Source organism: Mesoplodon mirus, assembly GCF_964341445.2.
Source record: "Mesoplodon mirus genome assembly, chromosome: 17".
Classification (NCBI taxonomy): Eukaryota; Metazoa; Chordata; class Mammalia; order Artiodactyla; family Ziphiidae; genus Mesoplodon; species Mesoplodon mirus.
The window spans coordinates 5,657,358-5,679,833 of NC_138993.1; the positions used below are offsets into that span (position 1 = coordinate 5,657,358).

At 40.2% G+C, this 22,476-nt stretch overlaps 1 protein-coding gene and 1 long non-coding RNA gene across 11 annotated transcripts in view; both read left to right on the forward strand.

Moving 5' to 3' along the window:
- Nucleotides 1-22,476, forward strand: part of LOC309792796 — a 468,580-nt gene that overhangs the window by 238,819 nt on the left and 207,285 nt on the right. The gene's annotated exons all lie outside the window — the stretch shown is intronic.
- Nucleotides 5,365-22,476, forward strand: part of PAN3 (poly(A) specific ribonuclease subunit PAN3) — a 118,890-nt gene continuing 101,778 nt past the window's right edge. For 9 of the 10 annotated variants that reach the window (XR_014291791.1, XM_082602609.1, XM_082602605.1 and 6 more), the window contains exons 1-4: nt 5,365-5,888; nt 17,468-17,589; nt 18,382-18,448; nt 20,294-20,364. Coding sequence is in view for 9 of the 10 variants with exons in the window: in XM_082602609.1 (XP_082458735.1) it covers nt 5,459-5,888; nt 17,468-17,589; nt 18,382-18,448; nt 20,294-20,364 (690 nt within the window). In the remaining variant the exon portion in view is untranslated. Of the gene's footprint in view, nt 5,889-17,467; nt 17,590-18,216; nt 18,302-18,381; nt 18,449-20,293; nt 20,365-22,476 lie in introns of those variants that run through there. The other variant, XM_082602606.1, reaches the window with a different exon arrangement.

Here is a 22,476-nt window from a genome sequence, read left to right on the forward strand (position 1 = left end):
AATGAGAAAGCAGATGACTAGGACAATGTTTCTCAAAGAAAAACCGTTCTGAAAAAAGTGGTAAAAATTTTTCGTAAATTCTGTGTATTAAATCGTGCTTTTATATAGATCTTCTGAAAAGTTTTCTGAGGTGCACGTTTCTTTCATTTATGGACACAATGCTGAGATTCAATCACTACATGAAACTCCCGGCTGTGAAAACAAAATAAAAAAACCCTAAGGGCTGTTTCTTCAACCAGCCCTGGGGAAGCTGCGTGATAGTCGGACGCCGGTTTCAGAAAGATTCACCGTTCTTTCCACCCTCTGTTACTCTCTTTGCTCCACAAGGAAGTTGATCCTAGTGATTTCAGCCCACGCATTAAACAGGAAAGAATAAAAAATGTATAGAATTCATGTTTTCCTAAAGGGAACTTAAAAACTGCTGCTACAGGGCTTCCCTAGTGGCACAGTGGTTGGGAGTCCGCCTGCCGATGCAGGGGACACGGGTTCGTGCCCCGGTCCGGGAAGATCCCACATGCCGCGGAGCGGCTGGGCCCGTGAGCCATGGCCGCTGAGCCTGCGCGTCCGGAGCCTGTGCTCCGCAACGGGAGAGGCCACAACAGTGAGAGAGGCCCGCGTACCGCAAAACAAACAAACCAACCAACCAACCTGCGGCTACATATTATGTACAAAACTGGTTTATGCCACATCAACAGAGAATCACAAGTTCGGTTTTGGTACTTTTTGTTCCTCTTTGTATTCAGTTGTATAGTCGTTCCAAATTCAAAACGAGAAGCTGTTCTGTATCAAACCATCTAAGCAATAAATGTTCTATTTTAAAAACGGCAGGTTGCCGGTCCAAAAAAAAAAAAAATCCTGCTTTTCGATAATTACAACATATCAACATATTAAAGGCTCTGAAAGACTTCAAGTTGAGCTTCCCAAACTCTCAATAACAGAACTTTTTCCTTTGTGTAATATCAATTAAGATGCTGTTAAATCAGTCTTCCATGAAACAGGACTAGCGAAAATTTAAAGAAACGGCCAACAAATGTCCAGCTTGTTTTCACAAAATTTACTGAAAACAAAATGAAACCAAAAATACAGAGAACAATTTAACAAACAACCATGTACTCACTCCATAGAAGGAAAAGGTTATGATTAAATTACAATAAAGTTTGTTTATTTATTTATGGCTGTGTTGGGTCTTCGTTGCTGTGCGCGGTGAGCAGGGGCTACTCTTCATTGTGGTTTGCGGGCTTCTCATTTGTGGTGGCCTCTCGTCGCAGAGCACGGGCTCTCGGCGCATGGGCTTCAGCAGTTGTGGCATGTGGGCTCAGTAGTTGTGGGCTCAGTAATTGTGGCATGCGGGCTCTAGAGTGCAGGCTCAGTAGTTGTGGCGCACGGGCTTAGGTGCTCCGCGGCATGTGGGATCTTCCCTGACCAGGGCTTGAACCTGTGTCCCCTGCATTGGCAGGCGGATTCTTAACCACTGCGCCACCAGGGAAGCCCCTACAATAAAGTTTTAATGCTTATTTTCTATTATAGAAACAATATATGTTCATGATACAGATTTGGGAAGTAGAGGAAAGATAGGAAGAACCTACTCTGTCATCTTGTCATCTTAGCAAAACCACTGTTAATGTTTGCGACAGTTAATCTTTATTTCTATTAGGCTTTTTATGTTTACATCATCACAATAAAACAGCACATACAATTTTTTTTTTTTTTTTTTTTTTTTTTTTGCAGTACACGGGCCTCTCACTGTTGTGGCCTCTCCCGTTGCGGAGCACAGGCTCTGGATGCACAGGCTCAGCAGCCATGGCTCACGGGCCCAGCCACTCTGCGGCATGTGGGATCTTCCCGGACCGGGACACGAACCCGCGTCTCTTGCATCGGCAGGCGGACTCTCAACCACTGCGCCACCAGGGAAGCCCAGCACATACAATTTTGTATCATGTTAAATACTTACACTGCATCATAAAGCACTGTTGCACAGTTCATGGCTTTTTAATGGCTGCATAATATTCTCTGTGAAGAGTGCACTGTTTAACCATTCCCTTTGGTTTTAGAATTTAGGTTGTTTGCAACTTTTCTCTTTTGGCTTCCATAAGTCATACTGTAACAAGTACATTGTAGCATAAAACTTGTTATTTATGGCTACGTTCTAGGATTTGTTTGCCAAGTAGAACAAGAATAGTTCAAAGGTGATGCACATTCTCAAGGCTCCTGAGGAGACACTGCTAACTTGCTTTGAGGGTGCAGGGTGGGGGGTGGCTGAGGCAGTCCCATCAGTTCTGTACTGAAGAGCCTGTTGGCTCTGTTGCCCCGATTCATTTTAGGTTTCATTTTGTTAGCACTGCTCCATTTTTTCCGCTGATGGAGATTTACAAATCCTAACCTGTCCCTTATCACATTATCTGTCTCCACTGGTTTTGCAACAACACATTGCAGATCTGCTATTCTTCATCTATGCAGTAGAAAACATGGTTTTCAATAAAAATAGGTTAAGGACAGAGTTCAAAGCAGGACAGTAAAGACCATGCTGACATGCGTCAATTTATTAATACTCTTTGGATATTGTTCAAGGAGCTCCAAGGCCAGCTTTATCAACATTTTGATTGACTAATCAAAGAGCACTAAGGTCACCTAACTACAGTAGGATCTTAGCCTACTTTTCTCCATCTTGTTCACAGGGATTTAATAGAAAACTTTGTCAAATGTGGTATTGAAGGATGATTTACTTTATCTTTGGCATTTCTCTCATGATTCTGGTAACTCTTGAGGACGAAGGCTGTATCTTACACACTTCTCATAGCAGAGCCTAGCACAGAACTTGCCTGGTACATAATACACAGTAGATTCTCAATAAAGGTTTGCTGGAATGATATGCTTAATTTGGCGTGAACTTAATGAATCGGTTGTCTCACCACAGACACCGCTTTCCAAGTCATCCAGAGACACATATGCTTATTTTAGAAATGGTAAAATGCGTAATGGAAAGAGCACATGTTTTGTGGTTAGGAGGCCTGAGTTCAAGTCCTGGCTTTGCAAGGATAAGCTGGTAACTCTGTGTAACTCTAGGCCTTAAGTTTGTTCATCTATAAAATGGTGATAACCCACCTTTACATTCCTCATAGGGTTCTTATGAGAATCAAAAGGGACATCTGATCATGTTATTAGTTGACTTTTAAAACCTTGTGATAACTTTCTAGTGCCCTCAAGAAAGTTTAATCCTTTAACATGCCTCTCAAGGATTTTGTGATATGGTCCTCCACTGTCACCATTCTAACAATCTAAGCTCTTTTTCACCTCAAGGCCTTTTGCACAAGCTGTCTGCTTTGCCTGGAAGGCTCTTTCCTGAAAGTTTAATCCTTTAACATGCCTCTCAAGGATTTTGTGATATGGTCCTCCACTGTCACCATTCTAACAATCTAAGCTCTTTTTCACCTCAAGGCCTTTTGCACAAGCTGTCTGCTTTGCCTGGAAGGCTCTTTCCTGCACTCTTACACGCTGACTACTAGGAGCAGCAATACTAATGGTGATAGCTACAACCTACTGAATCCTTACTAAGCATGGGATACTTTATATGCATTATTAGTTTCTACTTTACCAAGTAGGTAGTATTCTTACCTGGCTTACAGATAAGGCACAGAGAAGTGAAGTAACTTACCCAGAGTAACACAGCTCTTAAGCGTCGCCACTGGGTTACAAACTCAGATCTGTCTCAATTCAAAGCAGATGTTCTCAAGTCCTGCTATTAAGCTATCAGCTTTCTCCAGGAAGCCAACATCTTTAATATCCTCTAATAGCTAGTGTGACAAGGTCAGCACCTAAGACACTCATTTGTGATGGCCTGTGTACCATGTGTCTCCCCAAGGAGAGAGTAAACAAGCCATCTGAACTCAGACAAGACTGCATTTTGTTTACTTTTGCTTCCCCAGCTCCGAGCTCAGTTCCTGGTACACGTGATGGGCATTAATAAACATTTGTTGAATAAATATACATGTGGAAATATTTTTAAACAGAAAGACACAATACAATATTATTACTACTTCGAATTTAGCTAAGGAACGTCACCAGGCTTACCCGTTTGTGGTCTACGGAATCCACTTTCCCCCCTTCTGCAATGTGGTACACTTGCTTCTATCCGTTCTTCTGTGACCTCTTCTGTTTGCCACAATTCCTCAAATTCTGCCAACCCCCCCCCTTCCAACTGCCTTTTGAGAAAACCTTTCGCAGTGGAGAAAAACCAAAACGTTAAAGTTATTTTCCCTTCATAGCAACTCCTTAAAATCCCTGAAAACTTTTTTTTTAAAAATAAATACAGCGGAGCATAACATCAGAGATCGGTGAGGGAAAAAATACTATCTTTTAAAAATGAATTTCGAGTCAAGACTAGGCCGATTGGAGAAAAGAAACCCAGCGCGATTTTAAGGGAAACCTTCTGGTGCTGCCTAGGCAGCGGTGTCCCCAGGTGGCATCTCATTGTTCATAATATTTTACTGAAGGCTTTCAGTAATATAAATAGAGAAAACAGGTGCTGCACTCAGCTGGGGGTTTGCCTAAATCAACCTTCTCAGGTTCGATTTTTGGAATAAAAGGCCCAGGAGTTTTTAGGCAATCAGTCCTGTAGTTCTCATCACCCTCAGCGGGAAGGAAAAAGAGGAGGGGAAAAAGCGAGGGTGCGGAAGCGTGACGAACAGACGGAGCTACTCTCCCAGCAGAGCAAGGGCTTGGGCTCCGGCCCCAGGTGCGGCCCCTCAAAATGACAATCACATTCTGTAAATTTCGTCGTTTCCATTAAAAAATGACGCCTGGCTTTATAAATAAGAGGATATACGAAAAAGGGAAGGCATTCGCCTCGTGAGAACTTCCCCAGCCGGCTCGGCGTCGGGGAGCGCCGCCGCGGTCCGCCCGTCCAACCGCCGCCGGCTCGCGGATGCCCAGGGGGCCCAACGCCAGGCCAGGCTTGCCCTCGCGCTCCCGCTACCCACAAGCCCCTGCGCCTCGACGCGCAGGCGCACCGGCGACGGCCGTCTCAGGAAGAGGAAAATGGAATAAACAACTCGGAGGAACCAGAGCGCGAGAGAGCGAGTGGAGGCAGAATTTAAAAATAAACCGGCCCCTCCGCCCTCCCCGCCCGTTCGCCGCCGCCGCTACCCCTCCCCTAGCCCGCGCCCTCGAAGTCCCCGTCCGGGCCCGCGCGCCCACCCCGTCGTCCCGCGCGGCCCCTTTAAGAAAAGAGAACGAGAGAGTGAGTGAGTGAGAGAGGATCCCAACTCTCCCCCTCCCCTCCTTCCTACCCCCTCCTCCCTCCCCTCCCCCCCTCTCCCCGGGCGGCTCCGGCTCCCGCAGCGGGACAGACCCACCCGCCCAGGCTTTTCTCCGGCACCGGCAGCGTCTTCTTTCCCTCCTGGTCTATGGTGGCGGCGGCGGCTCCTCGGGCGGCAGCGGAAGACGAGGCTGCAGCGTTGCCATGAACAGTGGCGGCGGCCTCCCGCCCCCCTCGGCCGCCGCCTCCTCTTCCTCCTCCTCGCTGGCGGCGGCAGTGGCGGTGGTGGCCCCGCCTGGGGTCGGGGGTGTCCCCGGCGGGGCGGCGGCGGGAGTGAAGCTGAAGTACTGCCGCTACTACGCCAAGGATAAGACTTGCTTCTACGGGGAGGAGTGTCAGTTCCTGCATGAGGACCCGGCCGCCGGAGCTGCCCCGGGCCTCGGCCTCCATAGCAACAGCGTCCCCCTGGCTCTGGCGGGCGCGCCCGTGGCCGGCTTTCCACCCGGAGCGGTCCCGGGCGGGGGAGCCGGGCCGCCCCCGGGGCCCAAAAAGCCGGACCTTGGGGGCCCGGGGGCAGGAGCCGCGGCCGGTGGAGGAGGCGGCAGCGGGGTCCTCGACGGACCGCGGCTGGCAAGTGAGTGTGGTCCGGGCTAGGAGGGCGGCCTCGGCCTCGGGACAGCGGCGGAGGGAAGGCCCGGGGCCGGACGAGGCCCTGCGACCGAGCCCGGCCCGCGGGTCCCCCCCTCCGCCTCCCTCGGCGCTCTGAGAAGCCTAGGCCAGGCCCGAGCCCTCCTTCCGTCTTCCTGCTTCCCCTCCCCACAGCCTTCGGCGAGCCCGGGAGCGAGGGGAGGCTGGCTTCCTGGGAACGTGGGTGGTGGACTGGGGTGGTGGAGTGGGGGCGGGGAGGAAGGGGGATGGGCTGTGGCGTGCGGTGTGCGGGAAAGGGGGTGTCGTTTCCGGGGGGTGTGGAAAGGGGCTGGGTTTGCGGGCACACGTGTTCTGCGTGCCCGTGTGGAGTGGAGTCGGCCGAGGGTTGAGGTCGCCGGGTGGGTGTGTGTGGGTCGGGGGCGGCATGGGAGGGCGGGCTCTGAGGCTTCGTGCAGTGGGTTGAACGAGCGGAAAAAGTTTGTGCAAGGCTTCTGGGAGAAAGGTTTTCCAGGCAGGAAATGCTTTCTAAGGATGAAGAGCGAACGGACAGCCGCGTTTATCGTGTGCTGAGGTTGAGTGGGGAGTTGCGAGTAGGGATTTCACAGGACTTGCATTTCAGCATGGTTTTCCTGAAAGCTGGCAGAAGTTTGCAGGGTGTCACTAGGGATCTCATCTACTGCTTTGTACCAGGCGAACCCTTAGCGTGGAGCCTTGAAAGCGTGTCATGTGCAGCGCACCTTTGTGTGCGACTGAGCACTTGAATGCGGATATCTTAGGACTGTTTGCATTGTTTTTACTTTCTGTCATTATCTGTTGCCTTGCAACTTTTGAGCCGTTAGTGAGTGGAGTTTGAAGTTCTAATAAGTGTGAGTGTAATCTGTTTTACAGAATGTTGCCCTTAAGGAAAAAGTAGAGGTGCCAGATTTTCCTTTTTTGTTTTTGAGTTTGTTGAGCATTTCTAAACCAAATGGAAAGTCCTGCTTTCTTGGGAATTCTAAACTGATTTTAGATCTGAAAATCATTTGATAGGCTACTTAACTTGAATGTCAGAACATTGTTGTCTTTTTTTAAAATTAAACTGTAAACGGACTATGTACTTGGCTTGATGCTTTAGCACCTACTTGCTCTATGAGGACTATAAGTGTCTTCCCAGAGAGATGTGTGTGTGTGTTAAAGATTGTTTCTTTTGCTGCGATAGGCTTTACTTTGGTGCAGGTATATTTGGTGAGGGTGATAGGCTAAGAAGATTAATTTGTAACTTAAAATGTTTTGTCAAAATGGTTACTTGATTGGTGGAATTTTATCACTTTGGAGCAGCAACTTTGCATTTTCAAGGTAAACTTGCTGTATGTCTTGAGTTACGGCTCAAATTAATTCGAGTTATGTTTGATTAGTAATCAATGAAACTGAACAGTATTTGTTACCTACAGGAAGAGACACTTTAAAAAATGCAGGTATTTGATTTAATATGTGATATTTCTAGGATTTTCCGATACACAGAGGTGGTAGATTTGGGACATGAAAGTTAGGACAGGCTGTAAACAAGTGGAAACAGGAAGGTGGAGGAGAAACAGTAGCAGTGACTCAAAGGTGGGGATCATTTCATATCTCAGGAACAGAAAATAATTGGGATATAGGGTCTTGAGAGGACAGACAGTTAGTGCTAAGAAGGCATTTTAAAATTAACGTTTAGTCATTTAACAGTTATTTGATTAAGTAGCTGCATTATGTAGTTGGATTCTGTAGGGCTTGCTTTAACTTAACTGGGTGAAGCCTAAGGCTCCTCTTTTCTGCTGTAGGCTTCTTGGTAACTCTCAGTGGTACAGGTTGTGACTCCTTTTGGATGAGATAAAATTGCCTCTTATCAATGAGTGGCAAGTCAAGTTGTTCAGGAATCAGGGAAGAGGATTGTGTCGGTGATTTAATGGCTGCTTTGAATTTTTACACTTCATTGTTTAATTTTTAGTCTACTTTCTACATTTTACTGTGTTCTTATACTGTATCTTTTTTTTTTTTTTTTTTTTTTTTGCGGTACGTGGGCCTCTCACTGTCGTGGCCTCTCCCGTTGCGGAGCACAGGCTCTGGACGCGCAGGCTCAGCAGCCATGGCTCACGGGCCCAGCCGCTCTGCGGCATGTGGGATCTTCCCGGACCGGGGCACGAACCCGCATCCCCTGGATCGGCAGGCGGACTCTCAACCACTGCGCCACCAGGGAAGCCCTATACTGTATCTTTTGAGACACTTGTTAATTAAGTGTATGAGGCAGTTAAAATAGACAACACACTCTAAGAGGTGTTGCTATAAGGAGAAATTTAAATTTTGTTAGTTGCTGACCTGATCATGTAGAGTCACTGACACAATTTTATTTTGCTTTTATTTTTTCTTTGCTGTTCTTTAAATGTAAAAATGTAGAGTATTTCTTTAGCTGAGAGGTCAAACAGATCTGCTCTGATAAGCTGGGTCTGCCTGCAGAAATACTTTGGGCTCCTTGGGTATCTTCTGTGTGTGTGTGTTTTAAAAGTTTTTTTTTTATTGAGGTATGCATACCTAGGGAAGAGTATACAAATCATAAGTTTTGGAATTTTCACAAGATGAACACATAGCGTATAACAGTACTCGGATAAAGAAATAGAACATAATCAGTACCTTCCAGAAGCTTTGCTCTTCTTGCCCTTTGCCAGTCACTACCCTTTCCCAGAGGTAACTGCTGATTTCAGGCACTACCTTATAACATTGTAGATTCATTTTTCATGCTTTTTTGAGCTTTATAGGAATGGCATCAGGTAGTATGTACTCTTTTTGTGGGCTTCTTTCTTTCAGCATATTTGTAAGGTCCATTCACGTTATATAAGAACAGTCTCTTAGTCTCATTCTTGTGTAGTGTTACATTGTATGAATATACCACATTTTATTTTCTCATTTTACTGGTAGTGGGCAATGGAATGTTGCCAATTTTTGTCTATTAAGAAGAGCACTGTTTTGAACACCCTTGAACATGTTTTTTGGTTCAAGTCTACGAATTTATGTTGAATTACGTGGGAGTGGAATTGCAGGCTTGTAATAGGGCATGCAGATGTTCAGCTTTAAGTAGATGACTTCAGTTTTCTTAAGTGATTGTACCACATTTACATTCCCTCTAGAAGAGTAGGAGAGTTCCAGTTGTTTCACATTCTCCCCAACACTTGGTGTTCCATCTTATACTTTTACGCATTTTGGTGGCAAATCTTATGTTTTTAATTTGCATGTGTGTGGATTGTAATTGAATTAGTTGACAACATTTAAAAAATCAGAAGGTTTAACACTGAAATACAGATTTCTGGCTTCCTTTGAAGGGCGGCTCTTTTGTATACTGGAGTTAGGTCTGTGGTGGGGCAAGACTCTCCATTCTGCCTTATTACTGACTGGGTGACTTTTCTATGCCTGGCTCCTCTTGGCATTTGAGTTTTTGACCCTTGCTTTAGCACTTCACATTTGCAGAATTGTTTTGTTAGTGTTTCACATTCTGTTAAAACTTTAGAGGTACATGCAAGAAGAAAATTTTATCCTTATTTTGCAAGCATTGGAAAACTGAAGCAGAGAGGCTTTTTCTTCTCTGTATGGTGTTTCAATCTTGTGGTGTTTCAATCTTGTAAAGGAACTATCTTTTGTTGCTTACTTTTTTTTTTTTTTTTTTGCTGTACGCGGGCCTCTCACTGCTGTGGCCTCTCCCGTTGCGGAGCACAGGCTCCGGACACACAGGCTCCGCGGGCATGGCTCGCGGGCCCAGCCGCTCCGCGGCACGTGGGATCTTCCGGGATCGGGGCACGAACCCGTGTCCCCTGCATCGGCAGGCGGACTCTCAACCACTGCGCCACCAGGGAAGCCCTGTTGCTTACTTTTTATCTCTACAGAGTAGTACATTTCCTCACTTCCAGCTCTTCTGTTGATGTGGCAGTGTGGTAGTAAACATGTTCTGGCATTCAGGATTGTTTGGGAAATAACAGTTTATTTTTTTAAAAAAGCATTTACTTTAAGTTTTTGACATTTCTTATTTCTTTTGGACTTGGGATCTTTGAAGGCTTAAATGTGGTTTGATTTGGGTTCAACTGGATTATTGATTCTTGACATTTTAAAGATGTAATTCTAATATTTTCAACCAGCTAGACTTTTCATCTTCAAGGTGCCCAGTTTTTAGCAGCTAAACTGTTATACCAGTATTTGTATTTCATGCACATTACTTAATTTGAAACCCAATAGATTTGTTTATTTTACCACATTAGACTTATTTTCAGTTCTACTAATTTAGTTAGTAATGGAGGTTTTGGCATAAGGCACATCTAAGATGGGCCTGGCTCTCTTATCTACTAGCATTGTGATCTTGGGCAAATTTTTAACTTTTAAGCCTCAGTTTTTCTCCTTTAAAAAAATGGAGGTAGGGCCTCCCTGGTGGCGCAGTGGTTGAGAGTCCGCCTGCCGATGCAGGGGATACGGGTTCGTGCCCCGGTCTGGGAAGATCCCACGTGCCGTGGAGCGGCTGGGTCCGTGAGCCGTGGCCGCTGGGCCTGCGCGTCCGGAGCCTGTGCTCCGCAACGGGAGAGGCCACAACAGTGAGAGGCCCGCGTACGGGAAAAAAAAAAAAAAAAAAAAATGGAGGTAGTAATAACACCTACTTAAGAGTTGTAATAGGGTCGCAGGTGACACCGTCAGTGCATTGCTTGGCACATAGTGAGGCTTCAGGCTTCGTTGCTGGTGTTATTGAATATTACTAGTAGTAACTCTACAGTTAGCCTGTACATTTCCTTACCTCCCAATTTTTGAGATTATATTTTCAAGACCAGTAAAATAGCTACAGATTATTGAACTGGGGTTGTCTGTCCAAATGAAAGAAAGCAGGGGATAACTTGAAGTTCATATACAAACTTTGAAGTGTACGATAACGTGTATGGCAAAACTGTTTCTGTTTAAGCCAGGATTATACTTTTCATCCCACAAACCCGAATCAGCTAACAGAAAAGTGAGTACTGGGAATTTGCCTTTAGGATAGCTGGTACAGATTTAAACATTTTTATTTGACAATACACAAAGTAGACAAGAAAGACTACCATTCAGTTCACTCCTTTAATATTGTGCTTGCAAAGTGGCAAGTTTTGATCTGGGTGATAGGAATACAACATTGAATGAAACAAAAGTCTGCCCTGATGGAGGCTACATTCCAGTGGGGAGTACAGACACGTGTATAAGATAAAGTCAGATCTTGAGAAGTTTTATGAGGAGGGCTTAGAGCTTTATGAGGAGTGCTCAACAAGGGTTGTCCTAAAGTTAAGTCTAGGTAAGAGTCAGTTAACAAGTAAAAGACTGCTTTGCATGGAAGTGCATTTGAAATGACTCTAAAGAAGATACGTGATTGCCAAAACAAAACAATATCTTCCTATTTTTGCCCTTTTATAGGATTTTTCTGTTTTTAAATTAACTTCCTATTTTGAGATAATTGTAGAGTTCCATGCAGTTGTAAGAAATAATACAGAAAGAGCTTTTTGTCCCATCACTGTTTCCCCCAGTGGTAATACCGTTCATAGCTGTAGTATAGTGTCAAAACCACATTGATTGATACAATCCACTTACCTTATTCAGATTTTCTGAGTCTTATTTGTACTTGTGTGTGCACACGTGTGTATATGTAGTTCTGTGGAGTGTTATCGTGTGTATGTTTTGTGCCTGCCAACACAGTCAAGACATAGAACAGCTCTCTCACCCTCAAGTGGCCCTTTTGTAACTCTCCCTACCAATCCCTGGCAACCACTAATGTGCTCTCCATTTCTGTAATTTTGTCATTTCAAGAATGTTCTATAGGGCGGGGTGGGGGTGGGATGGACTGGGAGATTGGGATTGACATGTATACACTGATGTGTATAAAATGGATGACTAATAATGACCTTTATAAAAAGTAAATTAAAAAAAAAAAAAAGAATGCTCTATAGGGAATTCCCTGGTGGTCTGGTGGTTAGGACTCCGTGCTTCACTGCCGTGGCCCGGGTTCAATCCCTGGTCCCGGAACTAAGATTCCCTCAAGCCGTGGCATGGCCAAAAAAAAAAAAAAGAATGTTCTATAAATGGAATTATATAGCATGTGATCTTCTGGGAATAGGCTTTTTTTTTTTTTTTTGGACTCAGAGTAATTCCCTCAAGATTCAGCCAAGTTGTGTATATCAAGAGTTTTTCTTGCTGAATTTTTCTTTTTTCTTTTTAACTTGGAAAATTTATATCTATCTTTATTTTGGAGCAGCTTTTTTTTTGTCTGTTTGTTTGCTTTTCTATAGGCATATGTGCTTTTGTGTACAAAGGTATGAACATTTACAGCACCTAGAAATATTTTTAAAATCTATTTTAAGGTTGAATTTAATTTATTTAATTTAGTTTTTAAGTTAATAAAAGCTATAAACTTTTTTGTAAAAATTCTCATTGGAACAGCAGTGTATAAAGTCAGAGTAAGCCAATCTCATCTTGTTGCTCAGGGTTCATCATCTATAGTCTTGTGTATGTGACCTTGATTACTGCTAAGGGGCCTGTCTCCAAATACACTCACATTGGGGGTTAGGGCTTCAGTATGTGAATTTTGGGGGGGAAACAGGTCAGGTCCGTAGCATGGGCACACATACACACACTCAAGTTTTAGAGCAGTATTTCTTACATTTGTTTTTCCATATTAACTTCACATTCTGTTTATAAGGTAGTTTATGAGCTGAAACGATACAAAGGAATGTGATAAAATATTTGTTTTATGTACTGTTATCATATAATTGTTAACAAATCGATACATAAAATATTTGTGTCTCCTTTCAGTATATAGAAATTATTTCTGGACTGGGGGTCCTGAGATTTTGATTTTAATACTCTCTTACCAAGTAATTTTGATCTTAGGCTAGCAGCTTAGTCCATGTGGAAATATATTTCCTTATCTGTAAATAGGAGAAAGGGGTATGGAGTACATGATGTCTAAAATTTCTTCAGCTCTGAAATGTTTCTGTGTTTTTCTAAATGTTTATGTTCTAGAAAACGAATTATTTTATCTTCAGTCTTTAGAATTCATCCTCTTCCCTTCCCAACAGCTTTTAAAATCACTGACCTCTCAGCAGCTTAACTTCAGTTTAGGGAAGGACATGCTCATTTATCTTGGCTGAGTTAATTGGCATGTGGATAATGGTCCTCTTCCGATAGAACCTCTTCCTTTTTTGATGTCTTTTTTGGTATCTTGCTTTTTCTTTAAAAAAACTAAAGATGTACCTATTTTTCTAAAACTAGTTTTTAATTATATTTTTACTATTAAAAGTTCCAGCTTTAGAAAACTAGGAACAGTATCTTGCTTTTGGAATTAAAAACGTACTGCATGCACAGGTTAAAAATTTAAATAGCACAAAAGGCTACACAGTGAAAAATAGTCTCCCTTCTTCCTTAATTCCCTGATCCCTCTCCAAAAGACAGTCACTGTTTCCAATTTATTATGTATCTATTCAGAAATATTCTTTGTCTGTACTGTGACTCATGTTTATATTTCCCTATCTGTAGCACATATACACGTGTGCACACACGGAAGCCTAATGCACTTTGAATTTTTTCAGCAAACTGCATATCTTCTAGTTTCTTCCACATCCACACATAAAAATACACCTTACTCTTTTTAGTGGCTGTTTAGATTGTTTACGGTCTTTTACTATTACAAATGATGGCCCTAAGCTGTTATATCTTAACGTATTATGTATACTTATATATAAATTACCACAAAATATAATGTACACATATGTTAAGGAGCATACAGAATCTTCAGTAATCTGGTTTAAACTTGTTACATTAAAAAAAAAAAAAACTATGTAGAGGCAAGTACAGTGTGACCTCACTTACATATGGAATCTTAAAAAAAAACCAAGCTCGGGGCTTCCCTGGTGGCACAGTGGTTAAGAATCCGCCTGCCAATGCAGGGGACACGGGTCCGAGCCCTGGTCTGGGAAGATCCCACTTGCCATGGAGCAACTAAGCCCGTGTGCCACAACTACTGAGCCTGCGCTCTAGAGCCTGCAAGCCACAACTACTGAGCCCACGTGCCACAGCTACTGAAGCCCGCACGCCTAGAGCCTGTGCTCCGCAACAAGAGAAGCCACCGCAATAAGAAGCCTGCGCACTGCAACAAAGAGTAGCCCCCGCTCGCCGCAACTAGAGAAAGCCCATGCGCAGCAACAAAGATCCAACACAGCCAAAAATAAAAAAATAAATAAATTAAAAACAAAACCCCCAAACTCACAGATACAGTGGAGAACAGATTGGTGGTTGCCAGATGCAGGGGTCCAGGGGTGTAAGTGAAGATAGTCAAGAGGTACAAACTTCCCGGCCTTTTATTCTCATAAAATACTGGAGAGTAGGTGTTGTCATTTCTGTTTTAACAGAGGAAGAAAAAAAAGACTTAGGTTAGATATGCTGTCAAAGATCAGTAGTTGGCAACTAGATGAAACAGACCTTATGGACAGTTGTATTTGCTAAAAGTCTGTGCTCATTCCACAGTGCAGAAAAGGATGGTGCAAGTGCTTGAGTGGTCGAGGAGCCCCTGTTTCTTGGGCCTGCATCCACTGTGCTGTCAGTCTAGTGTCTTTGAGTCTCATTGCCTCATCAGAAAAACGGAGGCAATAATATCATTTGCATGGGGTGTTTTACAGAAGTTGGTTGTGAAAATCTATTGTATCTTTTATCAACTTTTAAAAATATCTCCTTTAAAAAAGGGCTTAATTGTAAATAAGTGTTTATGTAAATGTGCTAGTAGAGTAGGGAATACCAGAAAAATACCAGGAGTAGTCCCAAATCTCAGTTTACAGATAATTTAGATGGGTAGATAGTTCAGAAACAGGTAAGAATTTAAATGTTTAAGTAGTTGAAGACAGCAGTAAGAGATCAAAGGAAAAAAATTTTGTCACATGAATGATATAAACAGTATCTTAAGAGGTAGAGTTGTGTGTTAAACACAACTTGGAATAATTGGGGTATACATTCTAGAGATAAGAGAAGAGGAAAATAACATTTATGATTACCTATGAGACAGGGTGCTAGGCACTCCTCATAGGTTACTTCACTTGAGTCCCTTTCACAACCCTGTGAGTGAGATGGGATTGCCTTCTCTTTCAGATGAAGGAATGAAATTTAGAGGGTTTTGCTCAAGGTCATTCAGCTAGTGAGTGGCAAGAGTTGGGTTAGAACTGAATGACTAACTTAAGTATTTTGGTTTTTTTCCGTTATACCTGGGTCTTGAAGAACATAGAGTTGGGTGTGTGTGTGTGTGTGTGTGTTAGAACTGATGAAGTGTGGACCTTCAAAATATAGTGAGTTTATCATTTTGACTGGAGGAGAGAATTCAGTAATGTTAGGATTATTGTAAGACCTTTTTATAGTAGATATATACTTTGACATTATAATCTTTGATCTTTTGGAAATATCTGTGTAAGGTACTCAGTTTTCTCCCTGATGGATACCCAGTTGTCTTAAGTCCATTTATTGAGTAATCTCATTTTTCTCCACCGATTTTAAAAAGGAGCTTTATCGAAATATAATGTACATGCTATAAAATTCACCCATTGTGAATGTACAATTCAGTTACTTTTAGTAAATTTATAGAGCTGTGCAACCATCAGGATTTTTACAAGAACTTTTAAGATACTGCTTCTTTGTTTTTCATAACTTTTTGTGGAAGTTTGCAGGGTAGATGGTATGAGGCTCATTTTACATCATGGTATCATCTCTACTTTATAACCATTTTGCCTAAGACATTGTGGCTAGTAAGTGGCAGAGTTGAGTCTCAAACCCAGCACTTTCAGGAAATACTGGAATCATAGGTTGAGAACAGATTGTTGAGGGCTTTTTAATGTCTGACGAGGAAGTTTGGATTTCATCCCTTGGGGTGAGCACTGCCAGCATGTTGTCTGTGATGTCCTAGTTGGCAGAGGAGAACCATTTAGTAGTTTCAGCTGGGCTTTTTTTTTTTTTTTTTTTAAAGCATGGTCTATGGAACTCCAGTCCCTCAGGCTGCTCCCAAACTTAACTACTAATAGCCTGTTGTTGACTGGGAAGCCCTAACCAATAACATAAACAGTCGATTAACATATTTTCTATGTTATATGTATTATATACTGTAGTCTTACAATACAGTAGGCTAGAGAAAAGAAAAGGCTATTAAGAAAATCATAAGGAAGAGAAAATATGTTTTCAGTTCTGTACTGTATTTATCGATATAAGTTTACATTGTATGCTTACAAGGTGAACCACTTTCTGTCTGTACCTACATCACTGTTGCCTTATACGATACAAAGTGTCATATGTTTTACTAACACTAGACATCAAAAATGAAAAGATAATGTGAAAAAGAAATTCATATTTATTTACAGGTATCCTGCACTGATAATGAAGAAGCAGCAGTATGATTGCTTTATGGTAGTTTAGTGAGAGTGATATGGTTGCTTCACAATAGCCTAGCCTATATACTAATAAATGAATCATTATAAAATTTTTATAGTCATATTCATTATACAGTATTGGAAATGTTACATTTAAAGAAAAACACTTAACCTGTGATGATAGGTTATGTCACCTGTAATAGTTTCTCCAGTTTGGAGAGAGGCATACTGTACAGTAATGTAATTCTTTGAAAGCAAAGTTGTAAAACAGAAAACTAACACGTTAATTTTATATTAAATGTCACTCACCTTATGCCTATGTAAGGATAGAGTGGTATCCACATCTACATGTATTTTATGCATTCATGACATACGATTTCTTCTTTTTTTTGATATTTATAGGCTACGAGGTTCATCTTTGAGTTTTTCAAATTGTCACAAATCTCCAAAAATTTTTCCAATATATTTATTGAGAAAAAGTCTGTGTATAATTGGACCCATGCAGTTCAAACCTGTGTTGTTCAAGGATGAACTGTACTTACCAGGAAATAGCATCTAAAACATTGTCCATCCCTTTGTTGGTATATGATGGGTTGTCTTAGTAGTTACAATGATTCTGTATTATTCTACCATAAAATCGACAGAAAGCTTGTCTGTACCCCTCAGCTCTATCCCATTGCTCCCACCGTAGAATTGGCTTACTGAGTTATGAGTTAATATGAGACTGCTGGTCTGTTTCTTAAGATGTGTTATGAGAAACAGTCCTGAGAAACTTGTCTTGTGTTTAGCATATGAAGATTCACAGGAGAAGTTGCAGTGGTTTATATTCTCCTGTCCTCTTGCAAAGTTAAAGAAAAAAACTTGAGAAAAGTAGAAATGCAAGTGTGGTTTGTTTCTTCATGTTGTGCTTGGTGGCTCTCAGGTAACTAATATAAAATAAATAGCTATCTCTGTGGGAAAAAAAATTCAACTTGAGCATTGTTGAACACATTTTTAGAGCTGAGACAGTTTTATTTGGTTCTGCCTTTTGTTATGAACAGGTAAATAAAAACAAGTGTGACAGATTTGAGACTTTAAAACTTGTTTGGGAACAGAGAAACTACATCAATGTTTTGTGCTTTTAAATAATTTAAATACTTGACTTTTCCTTCTCTTTCAGTTCCTGGAATAGATGGAGGTGCTTTAACTGATAGCAGCCTCACAGATTCATATTTCAGCACCAGCTTTATTGGAGTTAATGGATTTGGAAGCCCTGTAGAAACAAAGTATCCCTTGATTCAGGTATTGTTGGTATGAATTTATATGGCACTAAACACTGAAGTTTATTCCGAGGATGGAGACATCTGGAGTCTTCATTTGTTTTCACTTTTGTTGAGTGGGAGGTAGGATTTTAGGAGGTGATGAGGTAGGTGGGATATAGGTGAGCCGTCTCTTGTAGGTTTGGAGTCAGGGTGAGCTTTCAAGGGTGGAGTTGGAGAATGTAGAGGATGGATAGAAAGAGACTGGTTTCACTCCTCTGTGTGTTTTGTTGAGTGTGGAATGAGGGCCTTTCAGGATCGTGAGACCATAGAGGCTGTGGAGTGTGTTAAGAAAGCGTGGGGGCATATTTAGAGAAGAGAGAAGAGCCTAATTTTATAGAATCTGTGAGGTGTATGAAGGATAATATGCGCTGGGAGAGAATAGTAGAGAGTGTTTATTGACTTACAGTCATTCACATCCTCTTGGATGGATACAGGAGTTTATATTTTATGGACAAGGAAACTTAGTAGTTATGTGTCTTGCTCAGGCTAAAAAGTTATGGAAGTGCAATTCAAAATAGTTCTGTGACTTTGGTTTTAAATACCTGGCTATTGAGTAAACTTTTCATTTGATGTGTTATAGAGAGTATTTCGAAGTTTCTGCATAGATGATTGTAATCCAAGCAGCAGCATTTATAGGAAGATTAGAGTGTCACTGATGTGAACGATGGATTGGAGGGGAAGACGCAAAGAGGGTCAGTCTTAACTTAATCGGTTGAATATTCTTTATTCTGTATTCCTCAATGATATTATGTATATATATTTTATGTTTCAGAGAATGACTAATAGTAGCAGCTCCCCAAGCCTTCTAAATGACAGTGCCAAGCCATATGCAGGCCATGGTAAGACTTGGTCCCTTTTTGTCTTACAGATATATGTATTTCTGACTCTAAAAACAACATGTCCATGGTAGAAATTTTGAAAATTACAGATAGATGTAAGGAAGAATATGGTCTGTTATCTTCACACTCAGATAACGAGTATATACATACATATACACATAATATATAATACTTTATGTACATAATAATACCTGAGATTGCATTAAATATACTTTTAAATTATAACATGAGTGTTTCTCGGTCATTATAAATTGAATCCTGTTGTTTATTTTCATAATTTACTTTTGTTTTTTTAAAGTCCAGTATTGGACTTATGTGTATGAATCTGTGTTCATATTTTGAGTTATTTCTTCTGGAAACATTCTTAGACATGGAATTACTGTTTCAAAGATTATGGACATTTTTAAGCCTTTTGATACAGAATTTCCTTTTCATATCCTAATTTAAAAATAAATGTTTCTTTTGTATCTTTCTATATCCTATTTTTAAAAATAAATGTTCAGGAATGGTTTTTAAAAAAATATGTAACTATTTATTAATATTCTATATTGGTAAAATGTAAACAGTTATTTATAATGATGAGAATAAGAATTTGCATGTTGATTATTTCTGAGATAGACATTTTTATGTGTGTGTATCAAACCTCCCTCATTACTTAGAAATTTCTTCTTTTGCTGTAGGAAAAGATAGCAACATTTTAATATTGAATAAAATTATTAGAAACTAATGTGTAGCCTTATAATATTTTTGGCATTCCCATAGAGTTTATATGCTGACTTTTAAATGCTATCAAAGGTAGCGTAAAGGATGAATAATACCTATTTTTATAGTCTTGAATGTATAAATTACATAAAAATCTTGTATCTTACTATTTTATTAACTTCTTTCTCTTTGCATTATTAGTTATATTAAATTAATGTTAATTCTAATGAAGGACTAGACTGTGAAAATCCAGGTAGAAGAAACCAGAGAAATTAAGCAGCAATTTATATGTACTGCATTATGAAGAGATTTAAGGTTCCTTTAAATGACAACATTTACTATATTTTCTTTAGGATTTTACAGATAATTTAATGAGAAACATAGGACTAACTAAAGCTCAGAAATGAAGACAAAAATATTTCAGTGTATACCATGCACTCCTTTTCAGAAACTCTTCTGATTTGTTAAGTGAGAAACAATTTAGAGGTGTACTTTTGTTTGTAACTTCTGGCTGCAGAGTAATAGAGCTTTGAACCTATAAAATCTTTGGATTTCATGTTTGTGTTTTGAAACATTTAATATTTTCATCTTGAAAAACTTAATTTACCTTATCTTTTTAGTAAGAATATCAAATATGTGGTGATAAACTTAAAAATATGGAATATTCTGTAGGGTAGATGGTTTTAAGGTCTTGCCTAAGTGTTAATATCCAAGTCCTATCGCTCAGAGTATGTTTGACTACTCTCCGTGCCACCCCTACCCCTTTTGTATTTTTCTTATGGTTTGGTGGTCTCAAGAACACAAACTACAGGTAGACTTCCTTCATAAACACATTCCTAATAACATGGGTAAGATCACCTTTTTTTTCTATTTTATTTTCTTTTGGTTCTCAGCAAATAGATGCATTCTAATTCGTATAGCTTCTGAATAGATGTGTACTGACTATTGGTTGAATGAAGTAGTCTCCAGTTTGTGTTTCATTCACTTACAAAATATTTGAACACCCACTGTGTGACGCATTGAGTTTATTGTTGTGGTATATGATTTTTTCTTACTACTTTATAAGCATTCAAGTTAAACATTTATTAGATTTATAGGTTTCCTGAGTTGTCTGTGTGGAAACTTATATAACTTACCTTCCAGATCCTCTAACTTCACCTGCTTCATCCTTGTTTAATGACTTTGGTGCCCTCAACATCTCTCAGAGAAGAAAGGTAGGTGAGATGGAAACTTACGTGAAACTAAATGGAACATAGGGGTGATACTGGGATGTTACCTACATAATGGTCAGTGTTCTCATAAGTGGGGGAGGACTGTAATGTGTTTCTTGCTTTTTGTTAACCATTTTCCTTGGTGTATATCTCTTATATGCAGAATTTTATTTGATCTCTGTGCATGAAATAGAGACATTTTATGTGAAGGGATGAAATCCTTCTTATTTTTGCTCATTTTCTTTATCTTAATGCATTCTTTTTAAGATAACAGCAACTACAACATTAAATTAGATGTTATGTGACCCATTGTAGGTATATTAATCATCTTTTAACTTTATTTTCTGACTGCTTTGTCTAAATACCAAAGATTTCTCCCCTAATTTAAACTCCTCATTACAAGGCAAACTTAAAATCTTCAGCTTTTCATAATTGGCCCAACTGTTTAAAAACAGTTTAAAATCTCTTTATATTAGAAATTTAATTTAGTTTTATTTGGAATTGAGGTTGATAGACCATGAATCGTTTTGAAGTACCTTATAGTAGTTTATTACAGTTTGATGCCTTTGAGTCTTACTGAGAATCATTATGTTAACAGTAATAATAATCTAGAAACGGTGCTAATTTTGGTTAGGATCAGTGGCAGCTAAAGATGTTCAGGAGGTTGTAAATCTTGGCGGAAATTACTATAAAGTTATAACTAATTCAGTTTCCTAAGTAATAGGAGAAAGATCAAAAAGAAAATATTAATTTTAGAAAACTGATGTAAGCTTAAGGTGCTTTAAGGAAGTCTCTGATCAGAAGGTAGTATAAAATGAATTTCAAGAATACTAGATAGATGTTCTCTAGACAAAAATAAAACTGTGGGGCCAGGTATGAATTATATCAATACCTCATGTACCTAGTATTATCTCCTTTTTGAAAATAGATGAGAACAAGGAGGTAATTAATTACAAAATGCTTTTAAGCAACTAAGATTGGTAGACTAAGAGGTATGGGTTTGGTTTTATAGACTTCCTTACAGGCTCTCACCAAGAACACGTTTACTTTTGCTTTTCATACTAGTCTCAGAAATGGGAATATGTGTTTTCTAAATCCCTAGGGTAGAAGTGGAATAGAGTTGGACACAAGCAGTGAGAAGTGAGTGAGAACTGACAGTAGACAAAAGCTTCAATATGGAAGGAAGCAATGAAGTGCTGGAAGGCAGGTACAACCTAGAAGTCAGGTTATTTGGAGTTGTTTAGTGTAGGGGAAAATAAAACGCCTTTAAGTAGTCTTAAGGGTCCCCCAGTAGCTTTTTCACATTAAAAAAAATAATAATCTGTTAACTGTGATAAGTAGCATTTCTGATGTATGAGTAGAAAGTAAGACTAGAATGGCAAATAAATACTTATGGGGGTTCAGTGGATTGCATCTTAAAGTTGAAATATGTGATTTAGAGCTGTTGACATTAATTTTTGACAAAATAGTAAAGAGCCCTGGAGATTTGAAAAAGGAGATTATAATACCCATTCTTCTAAAGTTTATTTTAGTAAAGGAAAATAATAGAAGGAAATATTACTACAAATGTGACATCTGTATTTGGAGAGATATTAGAATGTATCCAAATGGAAGCAGATTAGTGAAGTGAGCACTGTGCTGCAGTTTTTGAGGTCCTGGATCTCTAGCTTTGTGACCTTGGGACAACCTTCTAGGCTGTAATCTTCACGTCTGTGAAATGATGAGCATGGCCTGGATAATTGCTATGGTGTCTTTCATCTCTAAAACTCAATGTTTGGCTAAACTGAAAGGACCTACGTGTCAGCCTCTACTTAGAAACTCAGTATTCATATAGTATATCTTTGAAGGACCATATTTTCTTCCCATTTATATTTAAAATAATATGTAGGGACATAGAGATTTTTTTCCAATAGTGGGCTACATAATTAGGAATCTTTGTGGGTACAGGTTGCATATATTTTTAAATTGTTTGTTAATGGTTGAGTTGAGAAGGTTTAAAATTCCTTTGTATTAGAAATACTCTTAGTTAAAAAAAAAAAGAAATACTCTTGGTATGAGAGTATTGCATGCTGTGAATTGAAGGCATATGGAGACTTTGTCTATTCTTTTTTTTTT